This window comes from Perca flavescens, chromosome 20, assembly GCF_004354835.1.
Source record: "Perca flavescens isolate YP-PL-M2 chromosome 20, PFLA_1.0, whole genome shotgun sequence".
Lineage (NCBI taxonomy): Eukaryota > Metazoa > Chordata > Actinopteri > Perciformes > Percidae > Perca > Perca flavescens.
In genome coordinates this window covers 4,870,804-4,893,034 of record NC_041350.1, presented here as the reverse complement: position 1 = coordinate 4,893,034, position 22,231 = coordinate 4,870,804, and the positions used below count along the sequence as shown (strand labels likewise).

The 22,231-nt window shown below is 40.4% G+C and overlaps 1 protein-coding gene across 1 annotated transcript in view; it reads left to right on the top strand.

Annotated features, from left to right (window-relative positions):
- Positions 1-2,279: 2,279 nt before the first annotated feature.
- Positions 2,280-22,231, top strand: part of gabrr2a (gamma-aminobutyric acid type A receptor subunit rho2a) — a 41,957-nt gene continuing 22,005 nt past the window's right edge. Inside the window, exons 1-2 of the mRNA XM_028565997.1 lie at positions 2,280-2,534; positions 5,539-5,645. Of these exons, the coding sequence (XP_028421798.1) occupies positions 2,413-2,534; positions 5,539-5,645 (229 nt within the window). The 5' untranslated portion in view covers positions 2,280-2,412. The remainder of the gene's footprint in view (positions 2,535-5,538; positions 5,646-22,231) is intronic.

Here is a 22,231-nt window from a genome sequence, read left to right as displayed (position 1 = left end):
TTACAGATAGAGTAGGTCTAGACCACACTCTATAATTTACAATTTACAAAGCCCCAACAATTACAGTAATTCCCTCAAGAGCAAGCATTATAAATGGCTATTGCCCAGACTCTTGGTAGGCGGTGTCTGACGGGGCCGGTTGGGGGTCCGAAGGCGATAATAGTCGCATTGAAGATAGTGCAACAGTGACTTTGAAGGTAGTCGTTGTAGTTCATGTCACAGCAGGACACAGCAGAGTTCTTACATGTCCACACGCCAGTCAGAGCACTGAGGTCGTCCAATCAGATGCTCCTTGATGTGCCCAGATCCAGGTTAAAAACCAAAGGTGACCAAGCCTTTTCAGTGGCTGCTCCAAACCTCTGCAGTAGTTTACCTAGTCATGTAAGAACAGCTCGGACCATTGAAACGTTCAAGTCCAAGCTTAAGACCCACTATTATTCATTGGCTTTCAATTCAAGTTGAGCTTTGATATCTTGACATTATTGACCTTATTCTTTTTCTATTGTCAGTTATTTTGTATTGTACATCATGCCTTGTTTGTGTTTATTGTTTCGTTGCTTTTGGAGCATGTTAAGCACTTTGGTCAACTGAGGTTGTTTTTAAACGTGCTATATAAATAAAATTGAAAATTGAAATAACACGAGATCACGCGAGTCTCGTGTGAAAGCGCAAAGAAATGCCACATGCTAAGGAAAGCTAATTGTGGGACTGGCTCTAGTGGCTGTAATTCTGCACCAAGGCTGAATTTCAGGAAAGAGACTTCAGATACAGTATTAGGGGACCTCTAAAGTCTATATAAAAGAGACTTCAGATACAGTATTATGGGACCAGTAAGGCCTATATAAAAGAGACTTCAGATACAGTATTAGGGGACCACTAAGGTCTATATAAAAGAGACTTCAGATACAGTATTATGGGACCACTAAGGCCTATATAAAAGAGACTTCAGATACAGTATTATGGGACCACTAAGGCCTATATAAAAGAGACTTCAGATACAGTATTAGGGAACCACTAAGGTCTATATAAAAGAGACTTCAGATACAGTATTAGGGAACCACTAAGGTCTATATAAAAGAGACTTCAGATACAGTATTAGGGGACCACTAAGGTCTATATAAAAGAGACTTCAGATACAGTATTAGGAGACCACTAAGGTTTATATAAAAGCAACCAAAGAGTAGCATGTCATGGGACCTTTAACTACTCAAGGTCAATGCCTAACCCCAACCAAATGTGCGTAACAGTGCTTTTCAGTGTTCGTAGATTTTGTTCTTAGCTAAGAACAAATCCAAGTTAAGAAAACATTAGTGAATGCCAGAATCTTCGTAAAAAAGTTCATAAGAAGGGTTTAAGAACACATTTCTTCGTAAGAACGGTTGCTGAATGAGGCCCAATGTTATTGGAACTTTCATGCCAGTGAAGCCCCTTTTTGAAATGAATTTTATTGAGAAAATAAATAAATACAACAGACATGATAGTCTTGTGTGGCTCGGGAGAGGGAAGTTTGGAGTACCCTGCTGGAGCTGCTGCCCCCCGTGACCTGACCTGGATAATCTGATGACGATGGCTGGAGACTCGACAGTCTTTCGGATTGACCTTCATTAAAAACATATCAATAAGCCACACAGTTGCACTGGGTGACCTGTTCCTAAATCATGAACACACACTGTAGTTTATTTTGGCTCACACACATGACACCGTCCTGCTCCTTGCTACTATACGCCCTGATGAAGTTCTTAATAATACTGGAGGTCATGGTCCAAGAATGTCTATAACCAACGCTTAAATGATTGAAATGATTAAAATGAAATGAAGGAGCTGGGAATTAAAACCAACAGCAGCACATCCTAAAATATGACGTGGTGATGATTCTGCTCACAGCCCCAGAAACGCTTGCTGCTGCCTTGCACTAAGTGAAAATAGGGGAGGGGGAGGGGGGGTTGGCTTTAAACCGCTCCATGTCCCTGAGTGGAGTGAAACGTGATTCCTATGATGAGGTTTTTATTTACAAGAGGGAGGAATAATCTGCCTCTCTTGTTGTGTCATGCCAGGCTGCAAATTGTGTGTGTGTGTGTGTGTGTGTGTGTGTGTGTGTGTGTGTGTGTGTGTGTGTGTGTGTGTGTGTGTAGCATGTAGGCTACAGATGTTCAGCCTCCTCTCTCTCTCTCTCTCTCTCTCTCTCTCTCTCTCTCTCTCTCTCTCTCGTAAGGATAAGTGCAGACAGTGTACAGCATCGCACACACAAACACATTCCTCTCCTACAGCTGTCGCGCGGCAGAGCGCCTGATGCCATGACTGAGGACACATCCATCCTCTGCTGAGAACTATGCGCTGCCGGCTGAGCCCTGCTGGAATGAACCGACTGAGAGGGGCTTTCAAAGGACTCACCTGTGGATTTGCGCCGTCAAGATGCCTTATTTGACCAAACCTTTGATTTTACTCCTATGTCTGGTTGTTAGCGGGGAATGCCGTAAGCACGGCCACCGCGTGCGGAGATGGACCGGCACCGTGGAGACCCAAAAGCATGGCACGTAAGTGAAAAGAAAGAAGAGATTTATCCAACTATCCAGCAGATAAATATAAATAGCTTCAATTTAATTGGCATTAGCCTATCACTAAATTTATCACATAACTGCTGGTTAATGTAGAGGTAAGTGGAGCTCAAAGAGTACTTGTCATTTACATTTATTTACATTTCCTTAATTACAAATATAATTAAAACCTTAACAATTACCAAAGGAAACAGAAGTCAACAGAAGCCTCATATTGAGCCATATTACCTGCAGATGGTTGTTTATTTGCTTTTTAGTGAGCCTATTGTAACATCTGGCAAGAGACTGCAGATGAAAACTAACCTTTTGGCTAAATCTGGCATATTTACTGACATGTTTGTCCCTGTCAAATAAAAATAAAGAAAAGAAAAGATGCATTATGTAGGTGAAATGTAGTCTAGGTTTTATTTATATGGTATAAAGCAAAGTTTGAAATGTAACTTTTCTGAGTATTATTTTACTGTAGGGGTGAAATAATGTTTTTCTATACTGGTTTGGTAAAAAATTGACAGGAAACGTCTGAGCTTTGTGCACTGCATTCATGAGGTGTGTCAGAAGTGGATCTCTTTGGCATCATGGCAGAATGATGGCATTTTGTTAAAAGGCATGCAACAGTCGGTGCATGTTAACACTCAAACAAAATTATTAACAAATGTATTTATTAATTTCTCACATAGGAGTGGAAATCATGAAAATCCTATTTAAAAAAACAACTGTATTTTAAGTGGTTAATGAACTGCAGTTATATGAGTGCTCTGCCAAACATTCACCCACGCACATCCATACACTGATGGAGGTGAAGCTGCCTGCAAGACACTGACTTGCTCATCGGGAGGACTTTGGGCTTCAGAGGGACGCTTTGACTTAGCCTACTGTTCTTCTCCAAAGAAACAACAGCATCCGTCATTTGTTTAAATGCCTAAAACAACAAGTGCGTTTACTGTATGTTTACCAGACAAAGACCTCTTGTGGCTTTGTGGATTATGACATTGACATAGAGCCTAAACAACTTTGCAGGGTAGAGCAGGCCAGCCAATTACAATTAAAGATAGACATCGCTTTCCAAATTGGGCCCCTCATCCAAACCCACCTACTCAATTCAATTGTATTTATAGTGTCAAATCACAACAGGAGTTTTCTCAGGAGACTTTACAGATAGAGTAGATCTAACAACCATTTCCAAGTCAAGTGTTTTGCATACATTATGCAGAATTACAGGGGCCCGGATAGCTCAAGGTAGAGCGGGCGCTCATATATCGAGGCATCAAATAAAAAAATGTGTCGTTCTGGAGGGGAGTTGCGAATTACCGTTTTTTGGAGCACTTGTTGGAATCAAACCGCCAAACGCAACGGATACTTCTTAAAATTCGGAAACTACTCAAGAAAGGCCTCATGAGTTAAATCGCAGTGTAAGCCATGATACAAAGAAATCCCTGTGCAAGTGAATCACAACAACTCTTTCAGAGCATAATGACAGCTTGAACCCTAGTAGATATTGAGTGAATTGATATCAGCTTCAAATTCTTGTCATGAAGAAGAGCAGAGCTTTCGCAGACCTGTAGATCAACAGGCGCGTAGGAGGAGATCATGGGTCGACAATACCAAATAAAAGACTCCCACACACAGCCATCTTCGCTCAGAGAGGTTATTTTTCATCAGGTAGTTATTGTCTTCCAGACTGTATGAGAGATGAAAAGACTGGGATACTCGGTGCTTAAGCGGAGAATGCGGCAGTGACTCACTCAGACTTCTTCTGACTGGATGAACCCAAAACTTTACAACCCTAAGTCATTCACTATTCTCGAGTGGTTCATTTAGAAACAAAGAGGAATATCAGAGTCTGATGCACGGCATGTTTGAGATTCCGTCATACATAAAACCCTAATTGGACACACAAGGACAAGGAGGGCAGTTTTTTTCATTTTCATTCCATTTCATTTATCTGTTCTCTTCTGCTCGCTTGCAGGGAAAACATATCTGTCTGTTACAGCTCTGCCAGGGCCCCGCCATGTCAAGCCCATCTCTCCTCAGAGGTGATTTATCAGCATGGGGTCTGAACAGCTCCACCACCATCACAGTTAGTCACACTATATAATGACAATTATCACAGCACGATGTCCATCCAACCAAGGACACAAATCCAATTTTAGGAGTGAGTCAGTGGGACTGTTTTGCTCGAACAGAGGTTTGATCTTCACGTTTCTAAAAAGACATTTGCATTCTCTCAATCATAATATGGTAAATAGCTTCCGTGTGAGCTTTCAGCTGCGGACACTTTATGTATGTGTGGGCTTTTTTGGAAGTATGGAATGCAGATTTTGCGAATGTGGAAGATGAGGGAAGAAAAAAAATTGGGTTGGAAATACACGGCCAATTTATGCAGTTCTTGTTCTCAGTTGTCTCAGCAGATTGCATCAGTATTCACCGGTGTTAGTGCGTTGGTTTTTATCTCTTCAAAACCAAACCCCACTGTCACTTACCAGTTTGGATCGACGACAAGTTTATTTCCAGGATAAAAAAAATTTGTGTCAAAACAACAAACTTCGAGCTAGCAAACCACACGCTGAAAGTGTCAAGTTTTGAAAAAGTTTTGTGGGATTGCTTCAGAGGAAGTACACACGGCGATACACTGGTAAGAGCAAATGAGGTTTAACCATTTATCCAGCTTAAATAGCTCACGTTACTGTATTTTGTCAACAGTTCATTTAATTCAACTTCATTTAATATTATATGTGGCGTTTTTTTTTGCAGGGTGCAAATGTTCCACCAAAACAAGTTCCTTCCCGAGGCTATTTAGCAGAGCCACCGTCGCTGCGTCCGGAGTTTAGCGCCGCCCAAGATGATTGTGATTGATTTAATCCCTTATCCCAGAATGTGTCTCTGGTGTGGCCAGATCTGACTCCACCGTGCTGTGAAGATAGGTCTGGCAATGCAAGACTAGTCCCATACCTACCCCCTGACAGTGAATGTCATTTTCCTCTAGCTCCTTGGCAAAGAAGCCTCCAGATGTGACCAAGTCTCGCAAAGCAAAGACGGAGAATCTGCTCAAAGTAGACGATCACGACTTCACCATGAGGCCAGCATTTGGAGGTAGGTGTGCAATTATATTATTTTTTTTTCTGTTGTATACATACAGACATTTATTCATGATCACATTCCCACATGGACACAAACTCAAGGTCCACTTACTAGCTTTTTCTTGATCTTTAAACCACATCTCATCTTCCTAATTGCTTAGTTTTATTGTAAGCTGCCAAAACAATAATCGTAAAGAAAGAAAAACTGGTGGAGTGCCCCTTTAAAGCCTAGTTGTTAATGATTTTATCAGTTGGTGTGATAATTCTTTTTTAGAGCTAAACATATCCAAAACAAAGCATTCTTCCACCCGTGATCCTACAATAATCAAAGGCCAGCATGTGGAGTGTGTTAAAGGCAATTATAAGTATCTTGGGACATTGGGTCATTGACTCTAAAATAAACTTGTCTTTTTCCGTTTTGTATTGGTTTGGGAGCCTATCCCTGCAGGACAAAAACTCCCTCAACCAAATCATAAAGTGGGCTAGTAGGCTGATAGGTGAGTCTTAACTCAACACACAGCTTAAGGGCATGGCCAACTCAATTTCTTTGGATTGGTCCCATCCTTTACATGGCGAATTACAGCTTCTCTGCTCTGGCCGTCGTTATGTGGCTCCTAAGGGTAGAACCAAGCGCTACAGATATAGTTTTGGAACTGCAGCGATTATGCTATTGAATAAAATTGGAATGCGGGATGCACCTCATCTATAGCAATTAGAGATCTTCAGGCTCCTGTCGGAGCAGTGATGGGAAAAAACTTGTAAAATACTGAAGCTTGGTCAGTGGCTCTCATCAGATACCAACACAAAAATCTGCCTTTAGCATCTGTATGGAACGCACCGGGCAGAGCAGTAGCTTGACCGTTACGCTGTAAGATGATGTAGTAATATGAGCGACAACGGTAGACGAGTGGTATGAAAGACCATTATCTGTGTACGGAAGTTGGTTGGGGTGGTGGATGGGTCAAACAACACAGGTCTTTTACCCAAGAGACCGGGGTTTGTGTCCCGTTTTTGTCCCGCGTGTCATTGAAACGTACATTTTGTAACCCCAGCCACCACCTTTTCCTAAACCTAACTCTCCCGTTCTTGTGCCGCATGTCAGTTAAACGTACCTCCTGACCCATAGCACCAAGAGTCCCGACCAAGAGCGTCTAGACTAGGACGCCAAAAGGGCTAGACCCCATTCCCAAAAGCGGCAAATAGTGATGGCCAGAGTCACGACCCAGAGCGTCTAAATATGACGCTAAAGGAGACTTTTTGGGTCAATAAGAAACGGCAAAGGCACCTGACCAAGCGTTGCTTTTTTGACGCGAGTGAGAATACATTGGGCTGAACTTTGTCCCATTTCGGTCGGCTGTATTGTAGCAAAGTTTGTTTGAGAGTGTCTGTTATGATGTTTTATGATGAAGTTGGTGTTGAGTTTTACTTGGACTGCTGTACCCTGTCTGCACAACAAATTTACCCTCGGGTAGTAATAAAGAAGCCCAACCTAACCTTTAATCCTGTTGGATGTGAAGCCTGGAACTAGAAGCGACCTGCATGAAGACAGGGATGGAGGAAAGATTGTATTTGGTTGACCTGAGTGTGTGTGGCCTGTCCTCCCTCAAGCTTAAGAAAACCAATTGCATGTCAGCACTTCGGTCTGCCCTCATGTCTCGTAATAGTCTTGGGTGTCAGAACCTCTGATATGTTGGGCTCTTTGATGTGGTACCAACTTAAAGTATCCATCCCTTTCCTGGAATCATCTCAAAGCATGAAGCATCTTCAGCCTACACCTGTTGTGACTGCAATTAACTGTAACATGTTTTTTTTGTTCTGCTGGATCACAAGAAAAACTAGATCCAAAGCTTCTTCTTTTATTCAGGCTGATGATGTCCTTGCCTCTTCTGGGTTTTTAAGATGAATATCTCAGTGCGGTAGATGCTAAACCATTAAGAAGTTGCTCCCCCAAGTTATTCCCATTGGTGTTGTTCTGTGTGAGATCCAAAACAGAAAGTTCACAAGATGTTTCATACTTGATATCTTTGCAAGGTATGAGTTGAATCTAAAGTGGTATTTTATCATTAAAATACTTCAGAAAGTAGCTTGTGGCTCGGTTTTTGTTCCTATGCTTAGAAGTGTATGCACTCTTGTATCTCTTTTGTGCAATCAAATGAAACTTGTTGGATCGCTCTCATGAAAAGAATTGGATACTGAGATCCACCCAAAACCCTGCTGCGAAATAGAGCGGGAAAGGGATAAATCTTCCTTTGACTCGCCTTCCTCTGAAGTCGTACCTTGTTGGCAGCAGAAGATGCAATGTCATTAAGTGAGGCCGCTTCTCCCTTGTTAAAGCGATTGCTACTTCAGAGAAAGGCAGAGCGTGTAGCAGGAGGTCACAGTGGAAATGGGACTAAAAATAGCCCCGGTCCAGGCACGAAGTCCAGAGGATACACGGCTCTAGTAGCATTAGTATTTGACTCTCATACTCCACCCTGTTTCCCTGGAAAGGGATGTCCCCTCCAGATGTGTTTAAACCTGTAGCTTGTTTTTTTTATATTAAATAATACTTAAACATGTTTTTTCCACCAAAACAGATCAGCAAGCTACTGGCTTAGCTGCATCAGAATGAAAGAGGCTGAAAATTGAAAAATGCTCCGAACACACCCCACCCCTTCCTCAGACTCAGAGCCCAAAGATAAGCCTGTTGTTGTAATTCAAATCAGAGACTTGATGTTGGTAAGTATGGATATCAAGTTGCATTTAATAAAGAAAAAAGGTTTAGGTTACTCTATTTGTACCCGTAGGTAAATTTGTTGCGCAAATAAAAAGTGCAGGGCATCCATGACTCTTCAGTTTCAGACATCATACATTTACAATGGGACAATAAATAAAACAGTTAAAATGCTCCAGTACTATTCTTATGCTAGAATATCTCATGATGTAAATACCAATGAAAGCACTGACCACCATAACATACATGGAAAAGTAAAAACGGAATAAAATATTCTAAAAACACATAAATTAATAGATATTATATACACAAATACAGGCTCCAGAAATATTTTGTGTATATACACAAATACAGGCTCCAAAAAAAATTGTTGTGTATATACACAAATACAGGCTTTAGAAAGATTTTGTACAAATTGTGCAATTTTTCTTATTAATCATGTGTGATTGCAGATGGGACAAAGCTGTTTTTATATTGTTTGGTTTTATATCTTGGAATTAAAAACCTCTTTCCAGAAGGGAGCAGCTGAAATTGTGCAAAGGGTGCAAGCTGTTATTTTGAAATGGAATTGGTTATCCGCAGTAGCTGCGTAGTGTACAGGGACTCCAAGTACTTCTGGGATTCACCGATAAGCATATTGAAACCATTTCGCAATTATATTTCCACCTGTTCTTTACAGAAAGACTACCAACATTGTACTCACTGAAGTTATTACCAAGATTTTTGAATCCTGCCACGTTGCTAAGAAGAATAGACATGAAAAACAAGCATTCAGATGATAAGACAGTTCGCCCAGATTATTGAAACCACTTTCATTTTGGTGGTAAAACTGAAACTGATTGCAATTCGGGCTTGGGTCAGGATTTTAATGTTTGACTTTTTGAATTTCTAAATTTTCCAAATAAATGTAAGCTGGGGGTTTGTTTTACCCTAGTTTTCCTTTTAATATGGATCAGTGTACTGTATGTTTGCTGAAGGTGTAAGTTATATCACCCTTTTAATTTTCAATCTTTGCATATTTTAAGGGTTTATCCCTATGGCAGCATCAACGTGATTAGGAATTTTCATGGCAATCTGCCTATTAAATTGCTAGAATTGATGTGGGTAAGTGGAAAATGTGAAGCATGAAAGGCACAGTGTGCGTATGCTGTACAATCGCAGTTGGGTGAAGGTGCCAGAGATAGCCATATGCATTGTAGTCCGTACACGATTTAAGAAAGAAATGTTTCAACATCAAAGTTTGCCTGACAAATATATTGATGGTTGAAACAATGCCTCATTAACTCCAGTGAGCTTATAATTAAAGGCAGGGTTGGTAATGTTAAAAAGATTTGAAAGTAGCATCTTCTCGGAGCTCCGACCCACACGCAGACGTGCATGAGCACCGTTGCTTCAGAGCACAGCGGAGAAAGGACCACAGTTTTACTTCATAAGTCATTCACCGCTAAGCTAACAGCTAATATTATCATACCGAATGTTTAACACACTCATGACTACTGTTAGCAATGCGGCGGCGACGCAAATTGAGCTCAGGCTCGTACATGGGAGGGGTAGAGTACGCACCGTGTGGCAAGGAGGCATTTCATTGGTTCTTTCCAACCGCGAGGCAGTGATTGGTGGGTGTTGTTACATGATTACAGCAGCTACAGATGGGGGCTCTTTTTTTCGCTGCTTTTTCAGAGCCATATCAAACAACATATAAAATAGTGTATATTGGAAATAGTTACCAACCCAACCTTTAGGTGGAAAATGTGGTCTAATAAGTATGCCAAAGAATCACTAGGAAGGTCATCTAAAAAATGGTGGTATCATCCTGGGACCATGGGAATTTGCAGTAGTGTTTAAGGAAGCCAATACTTTTAAGATAGCTTGCCATGTGCTGATGTTCAAGGAAAAACTGTGACCCAATGAATGCAAGTTAAAAGGACAGGGGGCAATCCAAAATAATTCAGATTTCTTTCTTCAGGGGACCATGGATCTTAGTACAACATGTTATGACTATCTGGCCTATCTGTCAGTAGTTTTCAAGACATCTTGCTCTGGATCAAAGTGTTAGACAGCGGATGATGAATATCTCCATCATCAGGAACTACTTTAGGCTTAAAGCTTTAAAGCCACTTGAAATTCCTTTTTTTGTTTCTGTTTGAATACAACCTTTTTAGACAGAAGATATTTGAAATGTGGAGGTAGGCAAAGGTAAAGATATTAGTTTATGCTGGCTCAATGTCACTCTCACTGGAACACTTGAATAGAGAACCATTAGTATACATTACTGTTATTAGTAACACTTGGGTCAAAATGTCTGCTGAGAGAAAGCTATACTAAAGGTTCTCTCAAGCAATTTAGTATTGCACTTCCATAGTTGAACTCCCAAGATTCATTCAAAAGCAATTCAAAAGAGGCCAATGCTGTGTCACAAATCATGCACTTCTGTTTTTACACTTGCTATTTTGAGTACATGGGGCTTTTTCACTGACGAATTATGGCCGAATGCAGTGCACTACGAGAACCAGGATGGTCCAATGAAATCGGAAACGTTGAGTGTGGAACGATGGACCATACCCTTTCAGCCGTCTAGTGTTTCTTCTTTTTGTCGTTTAACCCTCTCAGGATGAAAGACGCACCGGCCAAACGATGTTTGACAAAACTCCTGCTCCAAAAGCGGCATTACAAAATTTCATTTCAGACGTTTATTTACTATTTTAATCATATATAACCTAATATTTTGGTAAACTCATTTCAAGCATGGGAACAATCCGTACAACACATCATAAGTTAAGGTTTGTTTTAAAAAGACATTTGAGGAATTTTCAAAAAAGCCAACATCAACTTTTTCAGCTTTAGCGCCAAATTATCTCTTTACACATTGCTCTGGGACAGATTTGGGCATTGTTCTGAACATTTTGATATGAAACACATGGGGATCAGTTATATGTAAATACCTTAAAAAGGTGGATTTAAAAAGATATGTGAAAATACCCTTAGACCTCAGACGGTTAACAGTAAACTGGTGAAAAAAGTTGTTATAAATTATTGTTCTTATATTTTAAATGAATCATTTCAATTTAACCATATGGCCTTTGCAATACACAAGCCTTTCTTTTTTCTTCCTTTAATTTTGAATTTGTATTTTTGTTATTTAAGATAAAATACTATTTCAGTTGCACTTTTGATAAGCGGACACATCTGCTGTTTTGTTTGGTCATTTCATTCATTTAAAAATAAATCGTGGGAAAATCGTGTCTTGATCTTAAAATCGTGAATCCTATCGAATCGTGAGTTGAGTGTATCGTTACATCCCTGATGGACACTACTCATCACATTACATTTCATTTAGCTGAAGTTTTTATCCAAAGCGACTTCCATTCATACACCGATGGCGCAGCATCGGGAGTAGTTTCGGGGTTCAGTGTCTTGCCTAAGGACACTTTGACAGGTAGGCTGCAGGGGCGGGGATCGAACCACCCAATCTCCCAATTGGTACACGACCGCTCACAAATGAACCTCAACTGTCGCCGTCTTTGCGACGGAGCGGGAGCTGCGGGGCCGCCAACGCATTTTCAAATTTGTGAATATGGCGGGCGAGGACGGGGCGGGGGTTGTGATTGAAATGCTGAACACCATACTATGCACATGTAATTCATACTTTTGTTTTTAAATAAGTACCATTACGCTGCAGTTAAATAATGAGAAAACAAGCCAGTAGATACTGTATAAATTGTCGGACGAAAATAGTTAGCGGTAATGCCACCCGGCCGCAATACCATTAGATAGAAGAGAAAGAAGAGTCATTTCCGGTCTCTGCATAATGGGCCTGTGCGATTTGAGACAACACTACCCTGTCGAAATGTAGGCGCAACACAAGTGAGTACATAGTGTACACAGAGTACTACATGTAAGTGTACTTACAGAAGTATCCGAATTGAGAGACACTGTAAGATATCCGAGATACCTAGGTCAAGCCTCCAAAACACTTGCTCCAACATGTCCCATAATGCAACTGCCTGGTAAACTCACATGGCTTTCAAATCTCACACCCCCAGCTTGTAATGGAGGCCCTTTGATCTCACCATGACTTCTACTGATGAGTACATATTGTATGCGCTGCAAAGACCGTTACAGCTGTACATCATGGTTGTCTTTCGGTGAATAGAGGGCAGCGAGTGTGGCTAACGTGTGGGGTGTATTATTGCTCTTAATCCTGAGTAAAATAACACATTAAGCTTGTTGTTAATCCACGCTGAAGGGAAAAAGAGAGAAAGCCCATCAGCCAGATCATTTGATGTATGGGCTCGGAGCAACTCGTGTTATGATCTGTTAACGGTATACCAAAGCCACTGTGTACTTTTCAGAAAATGTGGTGGCTTAGCAGTGTTGAGGATCTACTAGAGGTCACAAAGTCAGGTGGGGTTGTTTCCTACTGCCTATTATTATTATTATTATTATTATTATTATTATTATATTTCCTCCACCCAGCTCTTACAGGCGTACTGCTGGATTCAGTCAGGCTGTTTTCATGAACGGTTTGTACATAAAGCTACAAAAAGTAATGCGCTGTAATTCGTATGTATTCCACATATTGTTTGCTGTATGCATCACATTGCACTGCTGCTGTATAACAACGCTGTGGATTGCGTAAAGAGGTCAGGGTGGATGGCTGGGTCACAAAACACAGGGCTTTCAACCCGGGGGAGCGGAGTTTACGTCCCGGGGTAATCACAAGACTTTGTTCGTGTCCCTGGGGTGTTTTATCCAGACCACAATCTGTTTTTCCAAACTTAACTAGTCGTTTTGTTGCCTAAACTTAACTGCCGGCGCCACGCGACGCTCACTTTTTGTCGGCTAAACTTTTTGTCAGCTAAACTTTTTGTAACCACTGCTGAAACGACCCTTACCTCCCGAGCCCTGTACCCTAAACTCAACTAGCAACAGCCTCTGAAACGGCTGACAGCTCACGGGGCTCTGAAGCCAGCTCCCAGTCACCTTATCTCGTCTAAACTTAACTCTCATATGAGCGGTGGTCACGTGACCAGTCAGCAGCCGCCTTATTCCATAGGATATTGTTGCAACGTCTGCTCAAGAGTTTGCCTGAAGGCCCGCACATTCTGGCGTCAAGTAGATTTTTATAGATCACACCGTGTGCGTGAAAACCAGCGTAAGCAAGCTTTTCGTGCGTACCCAACGTTTATACATGAGGCCCCTGGTGAGGATTCACTATAAGCCCCCCACGGGTTTCTGACCTCTCCAGCAAACACTTTCTCTTTCTATGTAAAAAACATAAGATGTGATTTATGTTGTACTGTTTTTTTTTTTGTATATGGTAATATTTTCACTGTATATTTTGCTGTTACCAAGTTTCCAAACAATCGATACATGCAGTTTAACTATTAGTGTATGATTGAAGGCCAAAGTACAGTGGCTCTTATCGTGATAATAACTGGCGGTAAACTTGACCTGAAGGAATACTGGCTTTAAAAAGAATGGAAAACTGGGACAGGAAAGTTAAAGTGGTCATATTATGCTTTTTGGCTTTTTCCCTTTCCTTTATTGTATTATATATCTTTTTTGTGCACGTAATAAGTCCACCCCAAAGGCACTTAGCATCTCCAACAGAAAACCCTGTTCACAAACTGCCCAAACAGCTCTATTGTAGTCCAGCCTTTACTTCCGTGACGAATGCGCGTCATTTTGTAACACACATTATAATGCTCCCCTAGCTGCTAGCGTAGCACTCCCTCATACTCTGCTTCTGACTGGCTAGTAGTCCTTACCTAGGTACTGTCAAGGCACGCCCTCATACTCTGCTTCTGACTGGCTAGTAGTCCTTACCTAAGTACTGTCAGGGCACGCCCTCATACTCTGCTTCTGACTGGCTAGTAGTCCTTACCTAGGTACTGTCGGGGCACGCCCTCATACTCTGCTTCTGACTGGCTAGTAGTCCTTACCTAGGTACTGTCAGGCCACGCCCTCATACTCTGCTTCTGACTGGCTAGTAGTCCTTACCTAGGTACTGTCAGGGCACGCCCTCATACTCTGCTTCTGCCTGGCTAGTAGTCCTTACCTAGATACTACTACTACTACTACTACTACTATGTGAGACTCCCAACAAAGATGGAACAGAAGTGAGATGTCTCACTCTGTAGCTAAAACAGAGAGCTCAACACACAGGGTGAAAAGAGGAGCTGCAGCAATGAGAAGTACAACAAAAATATGGTGTTTTCTGAAAATTAAACCATGTAAACCTATTCTGATATAACCTGTAAATACAGTTATGAACCTGAAAATGAGCACTTTAGGTACCTTTTCCTCTTTATTTATCCAGGGAAAGTACTGATGCACGCACCCTCATTCTGGGAGCTTTGCCACTGAGCAGTTTTATCTTTTAGTCTTGATGAAAAGGTTCAAGGGCTATTAATACATCACTGAAATACACAGAAGGCCATACATAACAACTTGTATATTCCATTTAGAGGCTTTTAAAAAAACCTCATATCATAAATCAAGTGATTGAACATCATCCCCCGCTAAGTCTTAAAATAGCAGGGCACGATACCCACCAAATAACAGGGCTGTGACTGCTGCTGCCACAGTTTGTAGAGAATCAATTAGAAGATTGTTTCAAGCTTGCTACATCAAAGGAAACTGTAGTAATGTATTGATTTATTTAGTATTTGCCAAAGAAAATGTTGAGCTTATTACATAAAATGTCACAAATAGTAATAATAATCTAACAAAGTTTCTTTGTGTAACAGCAAATTAATTGCTAACAGGTAGCCATGGTCCCAAGGCGTCTGACTGGTAATTGTTGATTTTGTTCAGATATGCCAAATAGTACTTATACGGTAAGTAAGTGATTATTAGTTGGACTGTATATATATATATATAAATATATATTGTTAGTTGCTGGAACCCTTTACACGTTCATAGCAACAAAAATGACGAGGGGGGGGATACAGTTAGAAGAAAAGTTTTATGATAATAAAGCAGCGTTGTTGACTTCCTAGGCTGTGTGTTTGTGTTATTACATTATCTGGGTCACATGACAGCGACATAACCAAAAAATGGATCCTGGAATTCATTCAAAACTTGAATTTGTTTAAAAAAGTTACAAATAAATAAATATTTTTTTTTAAATTTGAGTGAAAGAGTGTATGTTTGTTTGAGTGATTGTGTGTATGTACTCTATGTACATTTTTTTTCATTCTCTTTTGATTTTAACTTCCCTTTGCTTCTGTTATTTTATTATTATTATTATTATCATCATCATCATCACCGGGTGGATTTTTTATATATATATATATATATATATATATATATATATATATATATATATATATATATATATATATATATATATGCAACGATATGAGAATTTTACTGTTCTGTAATGGATTGTAAATTTAAGTGAATGAGTTGCAATAAAAGTAAGTAATTAAAAAATATTTAGTCAAAGAGAGTATTGTCAAAGATTTATTGTTAATTGCAATTATTTCTGAGACAATTATTTGCATAGCAAAATTTGGAATCGTTACAGCTCTAGTCATTTGCGTTTATCCCCGATCACCAAAGTGACATTCCCTTGATATTCTGTGAGGGGACATGAGCTCAGGGGAACGTCACAACAACAGCAACCACAGTTTTTGTTTTCCTTATTTATTTATTTTTTAGCTAAAGCTTTAGGCATTGCTGATTGATGGATGGATCAGCTGCCATCTGGAGATATCGGCTTAATTTGCAGTGACTGTAGACTCATCATATCGGACCAACCAGTACCATCTGTTACCTTCAGGGGGAGATTCCGTTCCCTGCCCCTAAGATCCAAACGAGCCACGCCAGCATCCATCTAGTCTTGCGTTGCCAGACCCTCCTCCACAGCGCTGCGGAGGAGGGTCTGGCTAGTGCACACAGCATTGTGGGATGGGAGAAAAACTCTTGGTTCATTGGCATTTGTTTAAACCAATCACAATCGTTTTTGGCGGTGCCGGACAAAGCAACGCTGCCTCTGCCAAATGGCCTCGGGAAGGAACTTTTTTTGGTGGAACATGTGAACGTTCAAAAGTTGTTTTTAGTCTCAGATTTAACAGATAGTCTAGTTAGCTGTCTGGATTTACCCTGCAGAGATCTGAGGAGCAGTTAACCATAGTCCTCAGAAATCCACCGGAGGTTAGAACGGCAACACAAAGAAAGAGGAAGGTGACATCCGGCCAAAATGAGGTGCATCCGGTGGAATTTTCGACGACTTCGGTGCAATCCGAGAAGTGGAACATCATTGATATAGACTAGCATCCACCAGACTGTTGAACAAACAATAACCCCTAGCCTAGTCTAGCTGTGCCTCGCTGCATGGCACGCCCCACTCCAGCAGAGATGAGCAGATTAAGCTGGCTGCGGTTACTCCTGTTTACAGCTCAGATTAGCACAGGCACCAATCTGTTACGCAATCAGGCAGCTGTTACCCCGCGCATGACACTTTGTCCCAAATGGAAAAACAGACGCAGAAATAAAAAAGGGGCCCAAAACTGGCTGTAAAAGAACATCCAGTGTTGGTGAAAGTATTTTGAGATTCTGTATTAAAGGGAAATTCTGATATTTGATCAATCAGAAAATTTTTACTTCAGCTTTGTAGCAAAAATAAGTAGTTCTTTTTGGCGCTGCATACACTAAAGAGCCTGTTGTTTGTAATTAGGCAACTGTCTGCTAACACCTTGGCCATAACAACTTTATATGACATCAATGTTGTATTAGGAACATGTTTCTCTGCCTGCAAGTGACAAAATAAGATAATTAATTATTCAGCTTTAAACTACCTGTTACTTAAACTGAACAGGAGCATAGCTGAATACACAACACATTCTTAATCTCCCATCGCATAAAATACGGACGCTTGGAAATGTGTGTTTGGTATCTGTTATTCACACTAAAAGTCTCCTTTAGTGTCGGGACTCTTGACGACACTTTTTGACGACATGGGTCGGGACAGTTAGGTTTAGGAAGAGATGGTGGGTGGGGTTATAAAATGTTCATTTCACTGACACGCGGGACAAGAACGGGACACGAACCCCGGTCTCCTGGGTGAAAGTCCTGTGTTGTTTGACTCATCCACCACCCCAACCAGCCTCCTTACGCGGCATTTTGGTCTTTCATACTACTCGCTATCGTTGTCTCTCTTAATACTACGTCATCTTACAGCGCCGCGGTCAAGCTGCTGCTCTGCCCGGTGCGTCCTATAAAGACGCTAAAGGGTGATTTTTGCGTCGTATCTGACGCTGAGAGCCACTGACCAAGCGTCCGAATTTTACAAGTGTGGAGTGAGAACGGGTTGGAATAGACAGTGTAAATAATGTTGGTTATTTTCAGCAGTGTTCTGTTGGCAGTTCGGTGTTGTATCAGTATGTGGCACGACATTGGCAAGGATGGCAACGTTACCAAAATGGCACAACATGTAGTGCCTAAAGTGTTGAAAACGCTGGCAGCATGTGTTGTGTTTTACACTCTGCTATGCTGGTCACTCTCTAGCACTCTGAAATTCATCGACAGATCTTTAAATAACTTCATATAAGTTATTACTGTTCTCTGTTTATGGTTTGTTTGCACCAGTAACGTTTGTGAACACGCAGGGGGAAAAAACGCCTATAATCTCCATTATGATCAATAAAAAATGTTCCAATTATAAGTACAAGTTTTAAATTATTCATGTGCATATGCATCACTTGTATGTGTCCAAAACAATTTGTTGCTGACATACATTCAGTAAGGGTTGGCTGTTTTTATTGCTGCCCTGACGATGCAGCAAATAATTAAAGGTGCTCTAAGCAATGTTGACATTGAAAGTATTGTCAAACAAAACGGAGGCTAGCTCACCCCTCCCTCCTCCTCATCCCGTCCCCTCCCCCTCCCTTCCGTACTTCCTGAAACAATCATGAACGCGTGTTGTGGAAGTAGCCTACGTGCTAACGCTGCTGCGGTGATTCTTGTCGGTTATTGGCTGGAACACTGTTTATGTTTGGTGGTGCAAGTTGGCGCAGTTTGATTTTGTTGCCGTTTATGGAGCCTGAGCTGTCTACAGAGGCCGTGTTTTTTTACAGTGTGTTTCAGGGGAAGGCAGCTGGCGGATAGTGAGGAGATGTTTGCTGTACGTGACAAAAAATGTCATGACATTGCTTAGAGCACCTTTAAATAATAAAGCAATGCTAGTGGCAGGGCTGTGTCATATTTATGCCCTTGAGCAAAAACCTTTTCATACATATTTGTAGTAGTACATCACAGAAATGCATCAGCTGTGATTGGGAGAACAGCCAATAAAGTATGCGAACAGGCATCAGAAAGTAAATTTTTAGTTATGCCTAATCAACAACACTGACACACTTTGGGGCTATCAAGTTTCAGTCATTTAAAGAAAACAATCATCTTCATTCAATTCTTCATTCTTACTGTTTGCCAACAGCTGCTCTTTCTTCTCTTTCCAATAACTGTCCCTGGCGGTATTTTTCAGTTTATTCCAATATGCTACACCCATCACTGGATCTATGGCAGATTAACCTGTGAAATAACTTGAATGCAGTAAAACATAATGTCGATTCCAAAGCCTTCATAAAGACGTGTTGGGATGGTGGCGATGTCAACTCAAATTCATAGAATTGGAGGAGACAAATTGATCAGCTGTGCTTGTGACAATAGCCAATAAAGAACGCAAACAGACAACAGTTCTCACATTTTTAGTAACACCCAATCAATAACACTGACACACTGCTTTCAGGCAAAGTCACAGAACACACTTCAAAAACCTGGCAGTTTAATATCCTCTTGCTCAGAAAAAACACTCCACTGTGTCTAGCGAGTAAAAACAAAACCTGTCCTTTATAGTAATTGTCTTCTGGAAAAATTGACGTACAAGTAATAAATCAAGTTTCAGTCATTTAAAGAAAACAAATCATCTTCAATTCTTCAGTCTTACTGTTTGCCAACAGCTGCTACATGTCTTTCTTCTCTTTCTAATATCTGTCCCTGGCAGTATTTTTCAGTTTATTTCAATATGTCACACCCATCACCGGATCTATGGCCGATTAACCCCTTAAAATAACTTGAATGCAGCACAACCTAAGGTCGATTCTCAAGTCTCCATAAAGACGTGTTGGGATGCTGTCCATCAATATGGGGCGGTTGTTCAACATTAAGTCCTTCCAGACCGATGAGTTGTTCAGCTCCTCTGTCTGAAATAGATGTAAAGAGTGTATCCTTTATGTCTTTTAGACTGTCTGCCTTATCGCACAACAACTGTTTGTTGAGTATGGAAGTCTGTGGCTGCCAATATTAAAATTAAATCATTAAATCATATTGAAATTTAATTTTCCATTTGTGTGCACAATGTATATGGAAAACATGAAATTGCACTGACAATTAATATTCAACGTACTCCAAAGTATAAAACAGGTACAAGGATATTGAATGGAAAACAGACATTTTAGTTTTACTATCCTCTCCTTGTTTCCTCTCCTTTCATCACACCTAGTCTCTCCGGGGCATCTCCTTAGGCTGAATGAGAAGGGAATGGTCTATAGTGCCGAAAGCTGCAGTTACATCTAGGAGCAAGAGGATGGAGCAGTTACCTGAGTCAGCAGCTAGAAGGAGACGCATATTCTGTACTCTGAAGAGCTCTAAAACCAGCCTGTGAGAGCATCAAGCCATTTATGCCCAATGTGACAAAGAAGTACACCACACTTGATGGCATTGTCCCAGTGAGTGAAGAATAATCCCAAACGCAGATCACTCCACAGCCCCTCATCTGAAGAGCTTTGATGGCTCTAATCTAGCGTTTAGCATCTCCGCTAATCTCTTTGGATTGTAGACTGTATTAATAAGTGATGCAAAAGTGGTTCAAATCGGCTGTAAACGTTCCCTCCACTTTAGCTGGATTTATGGAGTGTGTGTGCATGCTTTCTGATGATATGTAAGAGGGTCACATGTAATGCTGCCATCCTTATGTAGGGGTCAGAGGTCATGACAGATATGTTAAAGAGATATGACACTAGGCCTGTACCAATTATTACATAATTGTCTACTAGCAATTTCTTTGTTTAACCACAATTAATTGCTAACATTAGCTAAGGTCTTAAGACTGTTAATGATTATTGTCAGTTTTATGTTAATTTAAGAAAATTAGTTTCTACAAAGCTAATTAAGACAGCTTCACACAACTTTCGCTGTATCTCTCAGTACATAGGCTATGTACCTGTGTTATTACATTATCTGGGTCACATAGCAGTGGTACAACTAAAAGATGTATTCTGGAATGCATTCAAAACGTTATCATTTCTTTGCAAAAGTAATACATAAATATTTAAAAACTTTGACTGAAAGAGAGATATTGTTAATCGCATTATTAACAATATATATGCTCCCCCCGCGACCCGACACAGGATAAGCAGACGAAGATGGATGGATGGATGGATGGCATTATTTCTGAGACAATTATACAGTTAAATTTGAAGTTGTTACAACTCTATATGACACATTTAAAATCCAGTTGCAGCAAAGCAGAATGAGATGTAGTAAATAGAACACTGGAACCTTCTACAGGTACAGTTCATGTAGGTGATGAGTTGGTTAAATACAGTTTTTTCCTTCATTTTATTCATGAAAAAAACCTCAACTTGTAAGTATGAGCATAGCCATTCAACAAAAGATATCCTATGAGAATGGGAAGCACAGGAACAAACACTTCTTTTGAAAACGCTCAAAGCTGTTGGTTTTAATGAAGACTCTTTGCAGCAGGTGCTGCTTGAATTTAATATTTTCCATTGAATTAACCTTTGTGTTTTCTTCGGGTCAAATTTGACCCATTTTCAAAATTTCTTTATCAGAGATATGGGTCATTTTTTAACAACCTAATTTGAATTACCCAAAAATAACATGGATGATTCCATACAACGCGCTTCGCAAGTACAATTAAAGATTGGATCTAAACTTTCATAGAATTTTCAATTCAATTTTATTTATAGTATCAAATCATAACAAGAGTTATCTCAAGACACTTTACAGATAGAGTAGGTCTAGACCACACTCTATAATTTACAAAGACCCAACAATTCCAGTAATTCCCCCCAAGAGCAACAGTGTGAGGAAAAACTCCCTCTCAGGGAGAAACCTGGGACAGACCCAGGCTCTTGGTAGGCGGTGTCTGATTGAGCTGGTTGGGGGTGTGATGAACAGTGGCAATAATAGTCCCAATAAAGATAATGGAACAGTGACTAGAAATAGTAGTTGTAGTAGTTCATGGCGTAGCAGGGCACTGCAGGGTGTTACAGGAGGTAGCAGAGCACTGCAGAGCGTAGCAGGTGTAACAATTTTGAGTGTTTTATTACATTTTTTAGCATTTGAAAAATAAATTGAAATGTTTCGAAACAGTATCCTCACTGAACTTTGGCATATACCCTTCTGTGATTATCCTTCCATTAATGTTAGCCTAAATAATTCGTAGTTTCTGCTTTTCTAATGCAAGGATTAGGCATCATTTTCTATTAATGATGTTTATTGACCATGAATTCCAAAAATAAGTGTAAAACTAGTAATAAGTTGGCGTTAGCAGGTAGTGAAATGAAATGGTAGTGAAAAGAAGTTGGCAAAAAAGAAAAAGCGCCAAAAACATTGAAAAAAAGCGTGTCGAAAAAACAAAAACATCAGAAAAAGTGTTGATTTTCAATTTTGACCCGGGAAGACAACAAGTGCATGGTCCAAAGAAAGACAACCCAAGGATTAACTTTGAAACAGCATTCAGATCTGTTTGGGGTTATTGCTCCACTTCCTATGGATTTGCGTAATGTGTTGTGATCTCTCGTTTGTACACTGTTTAAAAGTCAGACAGCTATGAATTCCTGGACTCCACACAA